The sequence below is a fragment of the Sceloporus occidentalis genome, unplaced genomic scaffold (assembly GCF_023333645.1).
Source record: "Sceloporus occidentalis isolate IW3139 unplaced genomic scaffold, rSceOcc1.0.p SCAF_5, whole genome shotgun sequence".
Taxonomy (NCBI): Eukaryota; Metazoa; Chordata; class Lepidosauria; order Squamata; family Phrynosomatidae; genus Sceloporus; species Sceloporus occidentalis.
Genome location: NW_028316985.1, coordinates 3,210,024 through 3,228,593, shown reverse-complemented (window position 1 = coordinate 3,228,593; position 18,570 = coordinate 3,210,024). Strand labels below are relative to the sequence as shown.

General features: G+C 41.6%; 1 protein-coding gene across 9 annotated transcripts in view; it reads right to left on the bottom strand.

The window, feature by feature from the left end:
* NRF1 (nuclear respiratory factor 1) overlaps positions 1-18,570 on the bottom strand; it is a 90,354-nt gene that overhangs the window by 35,273 nt on the left and 36,511 nt on the right. For 6 of the 9 annotated variants that reach the window (XM_089527395.1, XM_089527399.1, XM_089527396.1 and 3 more), the window contains exons 6-8: positions 12,323-12,526; positions 4,852-5,046; positions 2,447-2,548 (exon numbers count right to left, since the gene is read on the bottom strand). In XM_089527395.1, the coding sequence (XP_089383521.1) occupies positions 2,447-2,548; positions 4,852-5,046; positions 12,323-12,526 (501 nt within the window). The remainder of the gene's footprint in view (positions 1-2,446; positions 2,549-4,851; positions 5,047-12,322; positions 12,527-18,570) is intronic. The other 3 variants (XM_089527400.1, XM_089527401.1, XM_089527402.1) reach the window with 2 other exon arrangements.

Below are 18,570 nucleotides of genomic sequence, written 5' to 3'. Positions count from 1 at the left end.
GGAGCCATGTGTCCAAAGGAGGGCGACCAAAATGGTGAAGGTTCTGGAAACCATGCCCTACGAGGAACGACTTAGGGAGCTGGGGATGTTTAGCCTGGAGAAAAGAAGGTTAAGAGGTGATATGATAGCCCTGTTTAAATATTTGAAGGGATGTCATGTTGAGGAGGGAGCAAGCTTGTTTTCTCCTGCTCCAGAGAACAGGACCCCGAACAATGGATGCAAGCTGCAGGAAAAGAGATTCCACCTCAATATTAGGAGGAACTTCCTGACAGTAAGGGCTGTTCAACAGTGGAACAAACTCCTTCCTCAGAGTGTAGTGGAGTCTCCTTCCCCGGAGGTCTTTAAGCAGAGGCTGGATGGCCATCTGTCGGGTATGCTTTGATTGAGATTTCCTGCATGGCAGGGGGTTGGACTGGATGGCCCTTGCGGTCTCTTCCAACTCTACGATTCTATGATTCTATGTCATACTGAGGACAGAGCAAGTTTGCTTTCTGTTGCTCCAGAGAGTAAGACATAGAGCTATGGATTCACATTACAGGGAAAGAGATTCCACCTAAACATTAGAAAGAACTTCCTGATAGTTAGAGATGTTTGACACTGGAATATGATGTCTTGGAGAGCAAGAGTTAGCTTCATTGGAGGTTTTTAAACAGAATCTGGATGGCCATCTTTTGGGAGTGCTTGGATTGTGTCTTCCTGTAAAGCAGGAGGTTTGACTGGATGGCCCTTGGGGTCTCTTCCTATGATTCTATTATAATGTGACTGTATGTGTGCCTATATGGCTATGGAAAGAAACAGGCACTTCTGTTGTGATTGCCTGGCTTAAGGTTAACACAGCTTTTCAAAACCAAAGACAAATTATGCTGCTTGCATCTTCCGATTTACAAGCACCAGGAATCAATCCTTTCTGACAAAACTCAGCTGCCAAACGCAAATAGTGTAAATTTTCCCAAGCTGAGTATCTGTGTCTTGGGACAGAGCATACGCTTTGCGTACAAAGATATCAAGTTCACTCTTTGGCATCTCCTTTTGCTAAAAGGGAATTTAGGCAACAAGTACATACCGCAGTCTAAGCCTTTGGGCCTAAATCAAATTTAATGCTAGCAGAGTGAAGATCCCTTTTCTGGAAGTGACTTTTGTAGAGCAGCTGTGCAACTGGTTGTACAAAGTGGTTGCACTGCTGCTTTGCACAACCACACTGTACAATAAAAACAGTACTGGATATCTCAACTCTGAAAACACTCCTGAAAATGTGCAATTGCTAGTGCAACAGGCTTTACATTAGCACAGTGGTATAGGTAGGTATACATCCTGGAGAATTGCTGCTGGTCAAAGAGTAAACCTGTGCAAAGTCAGACCCAGCAGCTCCATGTGCGGCCATGCTCAAACATCAGCAAAGGAAGTTAGGCAAGGGGAAAGGGCACCTGTTTCTCCTTAGACAATAGGAGTTTGTCTTCCAGAGCTGAAAACTCCCCCAGTGAAGCAGAGGAATTTTTTCAAGACCAGAAAATCAAACAAAACAACCTGTTTCTGGCTGGTTTTTCAAATGGTAATGCTGGCTACTGTGAGAACAAGGCTGTTTTGTGCTGCCACCTATTGCTCTGAGAACACTATCCTTTTCCAAAGCAGAGTGGGGCTAACCACTTTACTTTGTCACAAAGGTGGGTGTGTGGGGGTCTGGGCACAGGTCCAAAAGGAGGACAAGGGAAAGAACAGGCCAATTTCTACCAGGGAGCTGGCAACTTAAGTTAAGAGGAATGCCCAGGATCTTCCACACCACCCCTGACCCCCCCGCTTGCCCCAAAGCACTTAGCTTTAAGGAATGTTATCTGCTTCCCCAGCTTGAGTTTCTCAGCTCTCTTGACTTGTAATTTCACCTCATGGAACATCTACATGGTGACACTTCTGTGAAGCCTGGGACTTAACTCTTTGGCCAGAAAAGTACACATTTGGAACCACTGCCTTGCTAGCAAAATACACGTCTCCCTAAATGTGGCTCTGCACCTAAGCAGGTATCACATTAAAAAAACATTTTATACATTTGTTAATCACTTTGCTGTTAGAAAAGGCTCTCTGACAGAACCTGTGAGAATAAAATGGATTGAAATTTCCAGACGGAAGATACAAGTGATGTGTTAGGCTAAAATTCCCAGATATGGAATCAGAGAATCAGAGTTGGAAGAGACCTCAAGGACCATCCAGTCCAACCCCTGCCACTCCAAAGGAGGCTCCATCAACTGAGGCAGTGTGTACCACTGTCAAACAGTGATTCAGTAGTTCATAACTCATCATGGGAAGTTATAGAAACATCTTACTAGGTCCTTTTAAGAAGAAAAACAGGAAGGAATATGCACATAATGCTTTTGGTGCTGGGGGTATCCTATTTCTAATCACAGGGAGGGAGTAGAAGAATTATGTGGCCACTGCAAGCAGCAGCATCCCTTACCTCTCCGTCAGTTACTGCAGAGTAGTTGACCTGTGCGACTGTAACTGTGGTAGGTAATTCTGAAGCATCTGCCAAGGTGGCTACCGTAGCTCCTGTGCCAACCTACAATGAATCACCACACTGTGGCAATCAGTGCAATGTTGCCAAGTGTAACTTTTAAAACACCTTAATCTCCCTGGACCCACTCTTTCTAAACCTGGTAGCTAAAATGGTATGCATCATGAAATCAAAGCTATAATGGCAATTTATAATTCATTTTTCTAATCTCTACAGTCTTGAAGCCCTAGAGTGGCCTTTTTAAAAAAAATTGCTTTAAGAACAAAGAAAATATATTGACAAAAAGGGAAATGTATATATCTCAATAAATGGACAGAAGTATTCAACCTCTTTGACTCTTTCATATTTTGTCAACATTTTCCCAACCTTTTGTCAAGAAATGGATTTAATTGGTATTATTCCCACCTGATGTACTGTACCACACACACCTGACAAAATTTAAATCAACATTTAAATTTTGGCACTTGGTTGCCAAAGTATTCACTCCATGAGTTCCCAATTAGTCACAGAAGTAACTTCATAGAAGTAACTTTGGCAGCAATTACAGCTGCACTCAGCTTTGGGGAAGTCTCTATCAGCTTTGTACATCTGGCTCCTGCCATTTTTACCCATTCTTCTTGGCAAAATTGCTCCAGCTCTTGGATAGAGTTCATTGGGGAACAGCAACTTTCAGTTCTCACCACAAGTCTGGGCTTTGACTGGACCATTAAAGTCTTTGTTTTTAAACCACACTAATGCTTCTATGTCAATGAGTTTAAGGCTACTGACCTGCTGAAAGGCAAAATATTGCCCCACTCCCAGGTCTCTTGCAGTCTTAAACATGTTTTTTTCTAGAATTGCTCTAGCAATCTATTTTGCCTACATTCATTGCCCACATTCATGAGGAAAAGCATCCCCACAACATGATTCTGTCACTTCCATGCTTCTCTGTGGGAATGGTGTTCCCAGGTTAATGAGCACAGTTGACTTTGCAGCAAAGGCAGTGTGTTGTGGCAAGAACAAACAGTTCAATTTTGCTTTGATCAGACCTGAAAATCTTTTTCCAGGTGTTTGTTATGTTTTCCACATTTCCTTTTGCAAACTCCACACAGGCTATGATGCAGGCATTTGGCAGCAATGGCTTTTTTCCTCACCGCTCTTCTTCAAAGCTCAGCTTGTGGAGCTTCCAGATGATAGCTGTCCCACAATTTACCTCATCTTAGCTGTAGATCTCTCCACTTCTTCAGTTACCATCGGCATCTTAGTTGATTCTCTAACTAAGGCCCTCCTTGCCCAGTCACTGAATTTTGGTGGATGGTCTTTTCTAGGCAATTACTGTTACACTATATTATTTCCTTTTTAAAATAACTGATTTAAGTGGGGCCTGGGGGGCGGTCACAGTTTTGGATTTTTCTTATAACCTAAACCTCATTGGTGCTTTTGCACATTATCTCAGACTTGTTTTGATAGTTCTTTGGTCTTCATGATGATGTTTGTTTCGATATGCAGTGGGCCCCTTTATATCCACCAGGATTTGGTTCCCTGTGGATACCAAAATCTGTGGATGGGCAATTCCCATTATATACAATGGGAAAGGTGTCCCTTAAATAAAATGGCAAAATCAAGGATTGCTTTTTTGGGGGGGGGGATTCAAGCTGTGGATGGTTTGAATCTGTTGATGCAGTATCTGTGGATATGGAAGGTCGACTCTACTACTTTATTGTATGACACTGGAACTGTGCACAGTGGACTCCATTAAATGGCTTATAGAGGCAGTGGTTACACCTGAGGTTATTTAGGTGTATCACACCAAAGGGGGTGAATACTTGCATGACTTCACAGTGCCAGTTTGTTCTTGTTGATACTTGTTGATCTACGTTTGTGCAACATATTTTTGTATGCAGCTTGACAGTGTTGTGTATCTTGTATATACATCAAGTTGCAACAATGCAACTTAAATCCATTTCAGTTCCAGCCTGCAAAACAACAAAATGTGGGAAAGTCCTGGGGGAGGGGTCTTCACAACAGACACACACACATCTTGTGGGAGGAAATTGAGGTAACATAGTACTTCACATTAATTCACCATGTAACCTAGAATTCTGTTTTCACTGAAATAACCACAAGGCTACATGGTTAAAAATTTCTGAGCACACAGAGAAGTAGAACAAATGATGGCTGGGGATTCGGGTAGCAAAACCTACTTTGTGTAGTACAAAAAGTAGTTTTTGCTCTGGACAGAAGACAGTTTCTGCTCAGCACCCTTCCTGCCAGGTAGGATTGTCTGAATCAAAATAAACAACTTTCCTATGCTCAACTGAGATCTCAAACCTCATTTTAGGGAGATATTAACTACCTCGAACTCTCACCTGGATGAGAGAAACTGTGCCATCTGGATTGCTGAAGGTCTGGACCACAGTTTGAGATGGTACCAAATGTGCTATGCTGTGTGTTGCTGCTGCTGGCTGTGTTTGCTGGTCCTCAAAAGCATACAGCAGGTCCTCGCGGCCATGTTGCTTATAGCAGTTCTTTACAATAGTCCGCAGTGCCTGAGTCCAAGATACCTGTTGGGTGGACAATGGGATGTAGGGGAGAGAAGACAAGAGAAAGAAAAGAGAGTTAAATCAAGAATTTCACTTGTAGTTAAAACTGACACAAAAAACAGTAGCAAAAGCAACAGCAAAATAAAAATATTCAAACTTTGTGACATCCCTGAAGTGAGAGATGGGACTTAGGGTGAATTTTACTCAATAAAGATTTGGGCAAGTCATGCTCTCTCAACTACAGAAGAAGGCAATGGCAAACCTCTGAGGGAATCTGGCCAAGAAAATCTTAGGAGAGAGTTGCCTTAAGTCAGAGCCAACTTGAATGCACACAACAATAACAACAACAAACCACTGAGAACCAGTGTGGTGTAGTGCTTTGAGTGTCAGACTAGGACATTGGCAGACCAAGATTTGAATCCCCCCCCCCCCAGCTGTGGAAACCCCCTGACTGACCTTGGCCAAGACTCACACTCCATCAGCCTAAGAGGAAGCCAATGGCAAAAGAGGAAATCTTGCAAAAAACAGGGGTTTTTTTCTGTGGTGTCCAGGAGTGCTTGTGTACATTTAAAGTTTGTGCACTAACTGTACTCATTCCTTGAGATGCCAGATCTGGCCATAGTGGCACTTGCCTTATTTACATCCTGTTTGGACTACTGAAACACTTTACTTGGGGCTGCCTTTGAAGAGCACTTGAAAACTTCAGCTGGTCCAAAGAATTGCAGCTAAACTGTTAACTAAGGTAGGTTATGAAGACCACACAATACCCCTCTTGAAACAGCTCCACTGGCTGCCAGTCCGTTTCTGGGCATAATTTAAAATGCTGTTCATGACCTATAAAGCCCTATATGGCTCAGGTCCAGGCTATTTGGCAGGGCGTATCTCCCTGTATGAGCTGGACCAGGCTCTGAGATCTTCAGGAGAAGCCCTTTTCTCCTATTATTATTATTATTATTATTATTATTATTATTATTATTATTATTATTCTTTATTTATATAGCGTTGTAGATTTACACAGTGCTGTACATACAAACAATAAAATAGATACAGTAAACCTGCCCATGGCGGGCAATCTAAAAAATAATAGCATAATACAGACAGAATCATAGAACTGGAAGAGACCACAAGAGCCATCCAGTTCAATCCCATTCTGCCATGCAGGAACTCCCAATCAAAGCATCCCCGACAGATGGCCATCCAGCCTCTGCTTAAAGACCTCCAAGGAAGGAGACTCCACCAAACTCTGAGTGAGTGTGTTCCACTGTCGAACAGCCCTTACTGTCAGGAGGTTCCTTCTAATGTTGAGGTGGAATCTCTTTTCCTGGAGCTTGCATCCACTGTTCTGGGTCCTAGTCTCTGGAGCAGCAGAAAACAAGCTTGCTCCCTCCTCAATATGACATCCCTTCAAGCATTTAAACAGGGCTATCATATCACCTCCTAACCTTCTCTTCTCCAGGCTAAACATACCCAGCTCCCTAAGTCGTTCCTCATAGGGCATCGTTTCCAGACGCTTCACCATTTTGGTCGCCCTCCTTTGGACACCTCCAGTTTCTCAACATCCTTTTTAAATTTTGGTGTCCAGAACTGGACACAATATTCCAGGTGGGGCCTGACCAGAGCAGAATACAGTGGCACTATTACTTCCCTTGATCTAGACACTATACTTCTATTGATGCAGCCTAAAATCATATTGGTTTTTTTTAGCTGCTGCATCACACTGTAGACCCATGTTCAATTTGGCTCCCAGATCCCTTTCACACATATAACTCTTTTTCAGCCATCCTATATCTGTGCATTTCATTTTTCCGCCCTAAGTGCAATATCTTACATTTCTCCGTGTTGAAATTCATTTTGTTAGCTTTGGCCCAGCTTTCTAATCTATTCAGGTCATTTTGAATTTTGATCCTGCCCTCTGGGGTATTAGCTATTCCCCCTAATTTGGTGTCATCTGCAAATTTGATAAGTATGCCCCCAATTCTCTCATCCAAGTCATTGGTAAAGATGTTGAATAGCACTGGGCCCAAGACAGAGCCCTGTGGGACTAGGGTTGCCATAAGTCAGGACCTCCAAACCGGGACAAATGTAGGACAAATGTAGGGCAACATTTTCAAATGTAGGACACATTTTTATAAAAAATGGAGGACATGCGAAAAAATTGAGTTTTTTTAAAAAAATCTTAATATAAATGCATGTTTTTTAGGCATGATCAAAATGGAGGACATTTTGGCATTATTCCTAGACAGATGGCAGAAATGGACTTGCCCTCGGGTTCAACTGTACTTCTCAGAAGTGTGTACTTGGGCAAGGGACTGTGGTTTTTCTTCACTGCGCATGAGTTTGTAAAAATCACAGCAAGTTACATTGGCCATGCCTCAGAGGCTTGTTGATATCAATATCACCACCACCATCATCATCATCACCACTATAATTGGCCAAGAAAGGCAGACTTGTTAGCATTCAAATCGCCATAAATACACAGAAAATGCACTTGCATATATTTAATAATAAAAATAATAAAAAAAAACAAAGCAGGGGTGTATATATTTAATAAAAAAATTAATGTAATAAAATAAAAAACAATCAATAATAAAAATTAATGAAATAAAACAAACAAATAATAAAAAGTAATGAAATAAAATAAAACAAGCAATAATAAAAATTAATAAAATAAAATAAAACAAGCAATAATAAAAATTAATGAAACAAAACAAGCAATAATAAATTAATAAAATAAAACAAGCAATAATAAAAATTAATAAACTAAAACAAGCAATAATAAAAATTAATGAAATAAAAACAAGCAATAATAAAAATTAATAAAATAAAAAAATAAAAAGCAATAATAAAAATTAATAAAATAAAATAAAATAAGTATATTTTAAAAAATAATTTAAAAACCCCAAAAAACTAATGGCCACTGACTCAGCTTTCCTCCAACTCCTCCTCCTCCTCCTCCTCCTCTGCCCCAATTCTGCCCTTCAAGGCAACCTTCCTCCTCCTCCTTCTCCTCAAGGCTATGGAATCCTGGGAACTGTAGCTCTGTGGACTATTCAGCCTCCTTTTGTCAAGAGAGCTCTGGTGCCACAGTTCCCAGAATCCTATAGCACTGAGCCATGGATGTTTAAGGGGGGGTCAAACTATTTCTGCAGCCTTTTGCTACCCCAAAGCCCTTCCTATTTACAAGCAAGGCAAAATCTCTTCCTTCCAAGCCATTGAAAACCAACCCAAGAGGAGGGCTGATTGCTTCTTTCTCATTGGTCAGCTTTGGGAGAAATTTGCATATTACAAGTAAAGGTGTTTAGGGCCTCAAAAACGACACAGCCACGGGGAGGGAGGGGTGGAGCTGCCTCCAGGGCCTCGCTGGGGGGGGGGGAGAGTCCCGGGGCGGGGCCAAACCGGGGTGGGACCGTGTGGCTCCACCCCAAACCGGGAAAGTCCCGCCCCGAGGCGGGATATGGCACCTCTATGTGGGACCCCACTGGTCACTTCTCTCCAGGATGAAAAGGAGCCATTGTTGAGCACAGATACATAATACATAACAATCCTGGAAAGGGTAGATCCTGAAGATCTCAGAGCCTGGTCCGGCTCATACAACCATTCCACCACCATCTTAAGCACGTTTAGTGGGGACTTGAGAGGAGGCCATCTTGGTACCTGCCCCCAGACCATAGAACTTTCCCAGGGAATGGGCCAGAAAGGCCTTCTCTTTGTTGTCCTTCCATCAGAAGGCAAAAACCTTTTTATTCAGATAGGCTTTTAAAACAGAAAGTTTTAAAGGGCTTTCTCAACTTTTAAATTGTATTTTATTCTTTTATCAATGTTGGCTTGTTTTAATGCTGTAATAGTTTGTTATGGAAGCTGTCTTGGGTTCTGGCCTGGGAGAAAGACAGCATATAAATAAAGTAAATAAAATAAATAATAATAAAAATAATAGTTTAGTTCTATTTTAATGCTCTCTTTTTGTATGTTTTTAATTGTATAGTTCTTTTGAATTGTAAGCAGCTTTGAATCCCAATTCTGGGGGGAAGTGGGACACAACAACAAGAAGGAGAAGAGTAAGAGTAAGAGAAAAATGGAACAGTAGAACAGAGTCATTATAAGTCAACTTGAAGACACATAACAACAACAAAAATTTAAAGCATTTATTCTATCAAAGCACATCCATTGACATTCAAGTGATGGACCCTCCAAAAATATTTGTGCATGAACCAATTGTCTTCTACCACATATTAAATTCTCCCTGAGAATGGCAAGAGGGAAGACGCTCTCACAGCTTTTAGATTTATAACCATGTGAGTAAGGGATTCTAGCCTTCACTCGTAATTGTGAGAATAAAATCAGGAATACAGAAATTTTCTGAGATAAAAATGTGACTTTCTCAGTTTGAGGTTATGTAGAAGAGTACCTTTACAAACCTTCACCCAGAAAACACAGACCAGAGGCAATTAATTGTGCAGATTACTTTGCTTGCCTAGAATACACAAAATTTTGGACTTAAAGTTTAGATAGCTAAAAGAATTCTAGCACGTCCATGAACATGGTCAGTTAAAAATGTCATTTCAAGTCAATTCCAGTTGTCTTCTTCCTTAGAGATTAGGCAGCTGTCTCTGAAAAACAGGACCTTTTGGGATGTGGCACCCCAACAATGGAAAGCTTTGCCACAAAAGATTCACTTGAAGCCCAGTTTGATGAATTTTAGGCACCAAACAAAGACTTTTTAACTGATTTTTTAAAAAGTATGTACAAATTTTATTCCTTTCTGCTATCTTTGAGAGTGTTTTCATATTACCTGTATGGTTCATTATCTCATGAACTATCTTGAAACTTCACTGAATTACAAAGTAAGGTAGAATTTTGGAGGACAAAAAGATATTCTGCTTGGAGATATACTTTATACAGAATTTATTTTCCACCTCTTCAAAAACAGCTCAGTCATGACCAATGGCCAGACCTGGACTATCAGTTTGCCCAAGAGTTTGCAGATAGGCTTTGTGATAGACTCAGAAGCCTGTAAACACACAAAACCTTTAGCAAGTTCCTGCTGAAGATCATCCCTTCAAAAACTATGTTTTGGGAGATTCAGTTTTGACAGTTCAGCTTTATGTAAGAACATCAGCATCCTAAGGGGAACATAAATCATTTTTATCCAAGCCAGGATCTTGCATGTTTTGGACTACAACTTCCAAAACAGCATAATTGTAGGGTTGGCTAGCCGGGGACAATGGCAATCATAGTTCAACATACACTGGAAGGCACTAAGTTGGGTGTGATAAACAATAATTTGCCAAATTAGCACAATGAACAAGTAACCAGTTATCTACAGCTTCTTGCCATGAGGAATAGATGTAGAAGTGTGGTTAAATGAATCACTGAACAAAATGTCAAATAGCCTCCCAAACAGAATTTATCTGGATCCTTCACTGTCCACATTTAGATAAGCAGTGAAAATAGCTCCCTTTCAGTAAACATGTTCAGGGTACATTCCCTCTAAATTGCTTTTCAGTCTTGTGTCATCTTACTGCCACTAGATTAATATTATTTTAGAATAATCAGAGCAAGTCATACTATCCATAAAACAAAATCCACATAGTGGCAATACAGATTGACTTCCTTATCTGGAATTCTGAAATCCAAAATACGTATTCCAAAATCCAAAATTGTCCACATGGGTGGCTGAGAGTGACATCTTTGCTTTCTGATGGTTGAATGTACACAAACATTGTTTCATGCAGAAAATTATTAAAAATTATTGAGTTTGAAATACCTTCAGGATGTGTGTATAAGGTGTATACAAAACGTAAAACACATGTCCAAGATATTTCATTATGTATATGCAAATATTCTAAAATCTGGTGGGGGGGAAACCCTGAAATCCCAAACACTTCTGGTCTCAAGCATTTTGAGTAAGGGAGACTCAACGTGTCCTTTTAATGAGACCAACTTAAAAAGCACCAATTTCTGTGCAGGTTTCTGAGACCTCCTCCTCGTTTCTTTGATCAGTGAGAGGTTACAAAAGTGAGCAGGGGAATTTGAAGTGAGGGGAGATGATTTGACCATAGCAGTCATATCTGCATACTGACATAATGGCAAGGTAGATTTTTCCTTCCTTCAAACTGGGCTCATCAAGTATGAAGTTGCACCCTGAATGGCTCTGACGCTTGCTGAGAACAGGAACATAATAAAAAGCAATAAGTATTTCATCAGTCTTGTACCAACTGCACTGGCTTCCAATCGGTTTCTGAGCTCAATGCAAGGTTTTGATCTACAAGGCCCTAAACAGCTTGGGGTCTCCTCCCATATCAGCCTGTTCAAAACCTGGGATTCCCAGAAAGGCCCAGTTGTGTGTCCCACCACTCTGAGAGCCTAGGCTGGGCATTCTCTGCAGTGGCATCACAGCGATGGGGTGCCCTCCCGTGAGAAGTCAGGCAGGTTACATCCCTCTTGACCTTATGGTAGGACAGAATGACTGTATTTATTTCATAAATATGTCTTCAGAAATATTGATTTCACAATGCCTTCACACCCAAAACCCCAACAGTGGCTGCATCAGCTGTTTTAGCTGTGTATGGTTTTTTGAAGTACTTTTAAAGAAATGGTTTAGACTCTTTTAAAATGTTTTTTATCTATTTATATCCAATGTTTTAAAAATGTTTTTATCTGTTTTATGCTACTGCAGGAAGATGGGCCAACAGATGACTGATACAGGTTGAGTCTCCTTTATCAAAAATGCTTGGGATCAGAAGAGTTTTGGAATTTTTCAGATTTTGGAATATGTTCCAAAATATTCTCTACTTCGCTGTAGAGCCAGGATGGGTGTGCTCAGCCTTTTCCCCTGCTTGGCTTTGATGAAACTGGGAGGGGAACACTTGGCCCTCCTCACTCTTTAGTGGGAGGAGGGCCTGATCAGGTGTCACTCGGTGCAGGCCACGTTCCCTGCATCCCCTACGGACACCATTGGCGACTGGTTGTTCTGATGACCATTAGTATAAAAGCTGATTAAAAAGCACCTAAGTTCATGGAGGACAGATTGTTAATGGCTACAAAGCAATATGACCAAGAACATGACTTTTGCATTCAACAATAGCATGGCTCTGGAGCACAGCAGAAGGGCCAGTGCCCTCAATGCTTTTGCTTGGAAACTCCTGGAGCACCCAGTGGAAACAGAGAGCTGAGCCACACACATCAGAGGCAGGATGGCATTTCTCTCATGCTCTTACCTGTTCCATACAATTTGTGACAACCACTTAACAAACTCCCCAAGATAGATCTATAAGCCAAGCCTCTCCAAATGCCATACCAAGGAAGAGCCCTTTGCAGAAGCAAGAGGGCACTCAACACACACCCTCTGCTTCTGCTCCTCGGTCCGGACGTCGCTTCGAACGTTGGCCCAGGGAATGTCTTCAGGCCACCACACGGGTTTGCAGCTCTCCTTTCCCCAGCCTGGCTTCCCACGACCCGTGGAGTACTTCAGCATTTCAGGGATGAATGCTCGCAACTGAGCCTGCATGGGGAAAAAAACTTTTAGAGGCAAAAGATCCACACCAGCAGCAAATGCTACAAAAAAGGCCTTGAAAACAGGGTGAGACCACCATGACAGGTCTAGGGGCCACATTATTATTATTATTATTATTATTATTATTATTATTATTATTATTTATACAGTGCTGTAGATTTACACAGCGCTGTACATACAGACAATAAAATAGATAAAAATGAAACCTGTCAATGGTGTACATTTTACAAAATGCATATAAAACAATAGATAGTAACACAAGATAGAATTGGATAAAATAAGGAGACAACAGATTGAGAACATCAGAGATCAAATAAAATAAAATCTCAGATAACAATTGGATAAACAGCTGCACAATGCCTGGGAACGCTTCCCTGAACAATATAGTCTTCAACTCAGTTTTGAAACTGGTTAAAGAAGTGATGACCCTTGCTTCCCGTGGGGAAAGGGGGTTCCAGGAGTAAGGGGCAGCAAGTGAAAAGGGACGAATCTGGGACGGGGCAGTGGAGAGCCTGGGCTGGGACAACAGACCTTGACTATCAGAACGGAGGGTACAAGTGGGAATGTGCCATATAGACTGTCAAGAAGTGCCAAATAAGCAGACGAAATCAGACATGGGTAGAGGTCTGTGAAGCTTTCTACTTATCTCACTCCTGCCACCAAATATGAAGACCTCCTACTGCTCCACCTATGTGGTATCAAATGTGGGGACCTTCTACATGGTTCCTGCATGAGACTTCCCACCACCTGACATCATCACCCTTGAATAACTGCTGCCAGTTATTCATGTGTGAACTAAGCATTCCAGTAACCCTTATGTAGTATTCAGAGGGAGAGCTAGCATCGTGTGGTGGTTTGAGCATTGGACTAGGACTCTGGGAGACCAGTGTTCAAATCCCCACTCAGCCAAGAAAACCCACTGCATTGGACCTTGGTCGAATCACACACTCTCAGCCCCAGAAAACCACATGATAGGTCTGCCTTAGGGTTGCTGTCAGTTGTAAACAACTTGAAGGCACACAACAACAACAACAAGTAATCAAAAGGACAAGTATATAATAGAAAAAAAAAATTAGCAAACAAAAGCTCAACCTACAGTTAAAAATTACTTACTTAAGATGTCTAAAATTGGATGGTAACTCTACTCATATCTCTCTCTCTCATATATCTAACTGAACAACGAAATCGTAACTCACTTGAGTCTAACAAATCTCTAGCACTGATCCTGACCCACTGTCACCATATCTCTAATTTGTATTCCTACCTTTGAAACGCCTTCTGATTTACAGCCCTAAACAGTGGCCTTTTAAAAATCCCGTCAAACATTCAGCCAATCACCAAACACCTTCATCTCACATTCTCACCTCTCACAACAGGTCCTTTCCTTATTACATATAGTATACATCACATCCATAACCATATTTTACCTCAATTTCTTTAGTAAACACACAATATCATTTTTAAAAGAACAGTTAGTAATATCAGAAAGTCTACTTCTGGTTTTGAAAAACTTTTTTTTAATGTGCAGAAAAGCTCTGCTACCTGTGCAAAACGAGACCCTCGTTGCTGGAGGCTTGCAGGAAATGCAGTTCAGTTTTTGAGGCAGAAGCAGAAAAATGCAGCCCAGAGAGCCTGGAAAGTCTGAGAGCCACAAAAATAGCTTTGAGGGCCAGGTGTGGCCCCAAGGCCACTCTTTGCCGGTTCACTCTTGCAGTAGAGAGTCACAAGAACAACTCAGGATGGGAAGAATGGAGTCCAGAGCAGTTCTCCCTGCTTTGCCTTGTGATGGGACTTTAAAAGACCACCAGCTTCATCCCTTGCATGCATTTCAAAAAAGTCAGAGTTTGAGTATTGTGAAATTGTAACAGAAAGCTTTTCAGGATTTTGGGATTCTGCTTCATGTGGCCTAGATCATGCAGCTTTGTTGTTGTGTTCGTCGATGACCTAGCTTTAACTCTAGAAGATCCATTACAAAATTTGGAAATATTAAATAAATATCTGTTGGAATTTGACAAAAAATTCAGGTCTAAGGATAAATAAAGAAAAAATGACAATAATAACCAAAAACATGACAAAAATGGAAGAAAAGAAAGTGGTGGAGAGGATGGGCTTCTCTGTTAGTAAAAAAATAAAATACGTGGGGATTACATTAACAGAAAAAAATTAGGACTTATTCAAAAATAATTATGAGAAAATTTGGTGGGAAATCAAAGCTGACTGAATGAAAAGGAAAGACCTGAAACTGTCATTAAAAGGGAAAACTGCATCGATAAAAATGAATGTACTCCCCAAATTTTTATATTTATTTCAAACAATTCCTATAATTTACAGTGAGAAAGTTTTTAATGACTGGCAAAAGGAAATTTCAAGATATATTTGGGTGGGAAGAAAACCAAGAATTAAAATAAAAATATCACAAGATATTAAAGAAAGGGGAGGACTAGGAGTACCAAATTTAATAATAATAATAATAATAATAATAATAATATGCTTTATTTATATACCGCTCTTCCGAGATGATCAGAGCGGTTTACAGCATCATTTAAAACATCACATCATAAAAACATCATCTCAGTACATATATCAATAAAAACCAATAAAATCCAACATCATTAAAATAAGCAAACAATAGACAGGCAAGGAATCTATCAATTATGATTAGCTACTCTTATCAGGGGAGACAGACTCTATGAGGAGTCTGAAGGAAATGCTAACCGGAAGAGGTGAGTCTTTAAAGCCTTTTTAAAGGCAGCCAGTGTGGGGATCGTGCGAAGCTCTTCTGGAAGTTTATTCCAGTGCATTGGTGCAACTGATGAAAATGCTCTCTGGTGAGTTGCTGCTAGTCTCACCTTAGGGTGTACTAATAAATTCTTTCCTAATGTTCTGAGAGTGCGGGGCAGACTATATGGGGAGAGGCGCTCCCGCAAGTAACTCGGGCCCAAGCCATATAGGGCTTTATAGGTAATAACCAACACTTTGTATTGAGCCCGGAAGCTAATAGGCAGCCAGTGTAAAGATTTTAATACCGGTGTTATATGGTCTGACCTGGAAGTTCCAGCGACCAGTCTGGCTGCAGCGTTTTGAACTAGCTGAAGCTTTCAAACCTGGTACAAAGGTAGCCCCATGGAGAGCGCATTACAGAAGTCCAAATGAGAGGTTACCAGTGCATGTACTACGGTTTCAAGGTCCTTTCAGTCCAGGCAGGGACGCAGTTGGCGTATCAGCCGAAGCTGGTACCAAGCACTCCTGGCCATCGCATCCACTTGAGATGATAACTGCAGAGATGGATCCAGGAGTACTCCCAAACTGCGGACTTTGTCCTTTAGGGGAAGTGTGACCCCATCCAGGACTGGATGACAAATTTCCCTGCCTGGGCCTGGGGTACCTGTCACAAGTACCTCTGTTTTCTCCGGATTCAACTTGAGTTTGTTTTCCCTCATCCATCCCATTACTGACTCCAGGCAAGCATCCAAAGGAGAGATGCCATCCTTAGTCACTGTATCAGTCGGAGACATGGAGAGATAGATCTGGGTGTCATCAGCGTACTGATAACACCGCGCTCCATGTCTCCGGATGATCTGTCCCAGCGGCTTCATGTAAATATTAAATAGCATGGGGGACAGAATGGCGCCTTGGGGAACGCCAGATGTCAACTCCCTTTTACGAGAGCAGCTGTCCCCCAGCCTCACCATCTGGAATCTTCCCGAGAGATAGGACCGGAACCACTGAAGCACAGTGCCCCCAATACCTAACGCTCTCAGGAGTTCCAGAAGGATACCATGGTCTATGGTATCGAAGGCCGCTGAGATGTCCAAGAGCACCAGCAGGGTCACACTTCCCCTGTCGATGCCCAGACGAAGATCATCGACTAAGACGACCATGGCAGTCTCAACTCCGTATCCCGCCCTAAAGCCAGTTTGAAATGGGTCTAGATAATCGGTTTCATCCAAGACAGCTTGGAGCTGAAAGGCGACTGTCCTCTCGATCACCTTGCCCAAGAATGGTAATAACGAGACGGGTCTATAATTACACATCTGCAGGGGATCAAGGGAGGGTTTCTTTAAAAGAGGTTTGACTATTGCCTGTTTCAAGGCCGCTGGAAATATCCCCTCCCGAAGAGATGCATTAACTATACGATGTAATGAAGATTTTATAGCATCTCCTCCCTGAACAGTCAACCAGGAAGGGCAAGGATCGAGAGAACATGTCATCCTTTTCACGCTACCAAGGAGCTTGTCCACGTCCTCGGTATTTACAAACTCAAAGCGATCTAGAATAACCCTGTTCCCAGAGTCACTGGACACCTCTGTTATAGGTTCTGTCAGAAAACCAGCGTCAAGATCCGCCCTTATCTGAGAGATTTTATCGGCAAAGAAGTCGTTGAAAGCATCACAGCAGGCCATAGTTGGTTCTAATAAGGGGTTCAGGGCAGTCGGTAGTTGTGTTAATTCCCTGACCACCCTGAACAGCTCTGCTGGATGAGACTCTGCCGATGCAATCCGTGCAGCACTGAACGAGTTCCATGCTGCATCGATTGCCACTCCGTAGGAACATAACATGTTCTCAAGGAGTATCTTGTCAGATAAGCGCTGATGTTTCCGCCAGTAGCGCTCTAGTCGTTGCACAGTCCACTTCATCTGGCGTAGCTCTAATGTATACCATGGTTTTTTATTTGGAGCGGGCTGGTAAGGACGCTCGGGAGTGATACTGTCTATCACCCCGGTAAGATTCTCATTCCAATTATTAACCAGGGTCTCAACAGGATCGCCATCATTCCCAAACATAATCCCCTCTAGGGCATCTTGGAACCTTTTGGGTTCCAACAGCCTTCGAGGGCGGGCCAATCTAATAGGCCCACCACCCCCGAGGGGTTTTTTAGTTGTGGCATTCAATCCAATCTTGACCAAGAAATGATCCGTCCATGACAGGGGAGAGATGTCATTTACTTCAACCCACGGATGTTCTCGGTCCTTACTGAAAACTACATCGACTGTGTTACCAGCATTATGTGTTGGACCCTGCACCAAGTGGGACAGGCCCATGGCCGTCATGGAAGCCATGAACTCCCAAGCTGCACCTGTTAAAACTTGTGAGCCAGCCTCAAAGGGGATGTTGAGGTCCCCCAGGACAAGAAGCCTGGGGGACTCCAACACCAGCTCCGAGACCAGCTGTGTCAGCTCGGCCAGGGAATCTGTTAGGCCACGGGGTGGACAGTAGACCAACAGGATCCCCAGACTGTCCTTGGCCTTTAGGGTCAGGTAAATACACTCAATGTGTCTCAGTTTCAGAACCGGGTTCCTGGTCAAGGTGATATGGCTTTTATGGATTACTGCCACGCCTCCCCCTCGCCCACTTTAAAGTTGTATTATAGAGCAGCATGTTTAGTATGGATTCAAGATTGGATTACGTTAGAAAATACAAATTTATTAAACTTGGAAGGGGAAGGATTAAAATTTGGATGGCACACCTATTTATGGTTTGAAAAAGGAAAAGTAAATGAAGATTTCAATAACCACTTTATTAGGCGATCCCTACTAAAAGTGTGGAAGATGTACAAAGAAAGACGGTCACCAAAAACACCGACTTGGATTTCTCTGCATGAGGCTATGTATAGTAAAGAAAATTTTATGAAAAATATATGGATAAAAGTTGGTGATCTAATTAAATACCAGGAAGATCAAATTCAAATTCTAACATGAGAAGAATTGGAATAAAAAGGCTTTAAGGGCCATTGGTTATTATTTGGACAATTAAGAGAAAAATTAAAAATGAAAATGAAAAAAATGGAATAAAAAGAAATTTAACAGAATTAGAAAAGATTTTAGTAAAGGAAAAACATCAAACCCTTTCAAAAATATACAAAATATTATTAAAATGGGATACAGAAGAAGAATTTATCAAGGAGACCATGATTCAATGGGCAAAAAATATTGGCCATAATATAGATATAGATAAGTGGGAGAAGGTTTGGAAAAATACAAGTAAAATTTCACTGGTGCAAAATATAAGAGAAAATATTTTAAAAACGCATT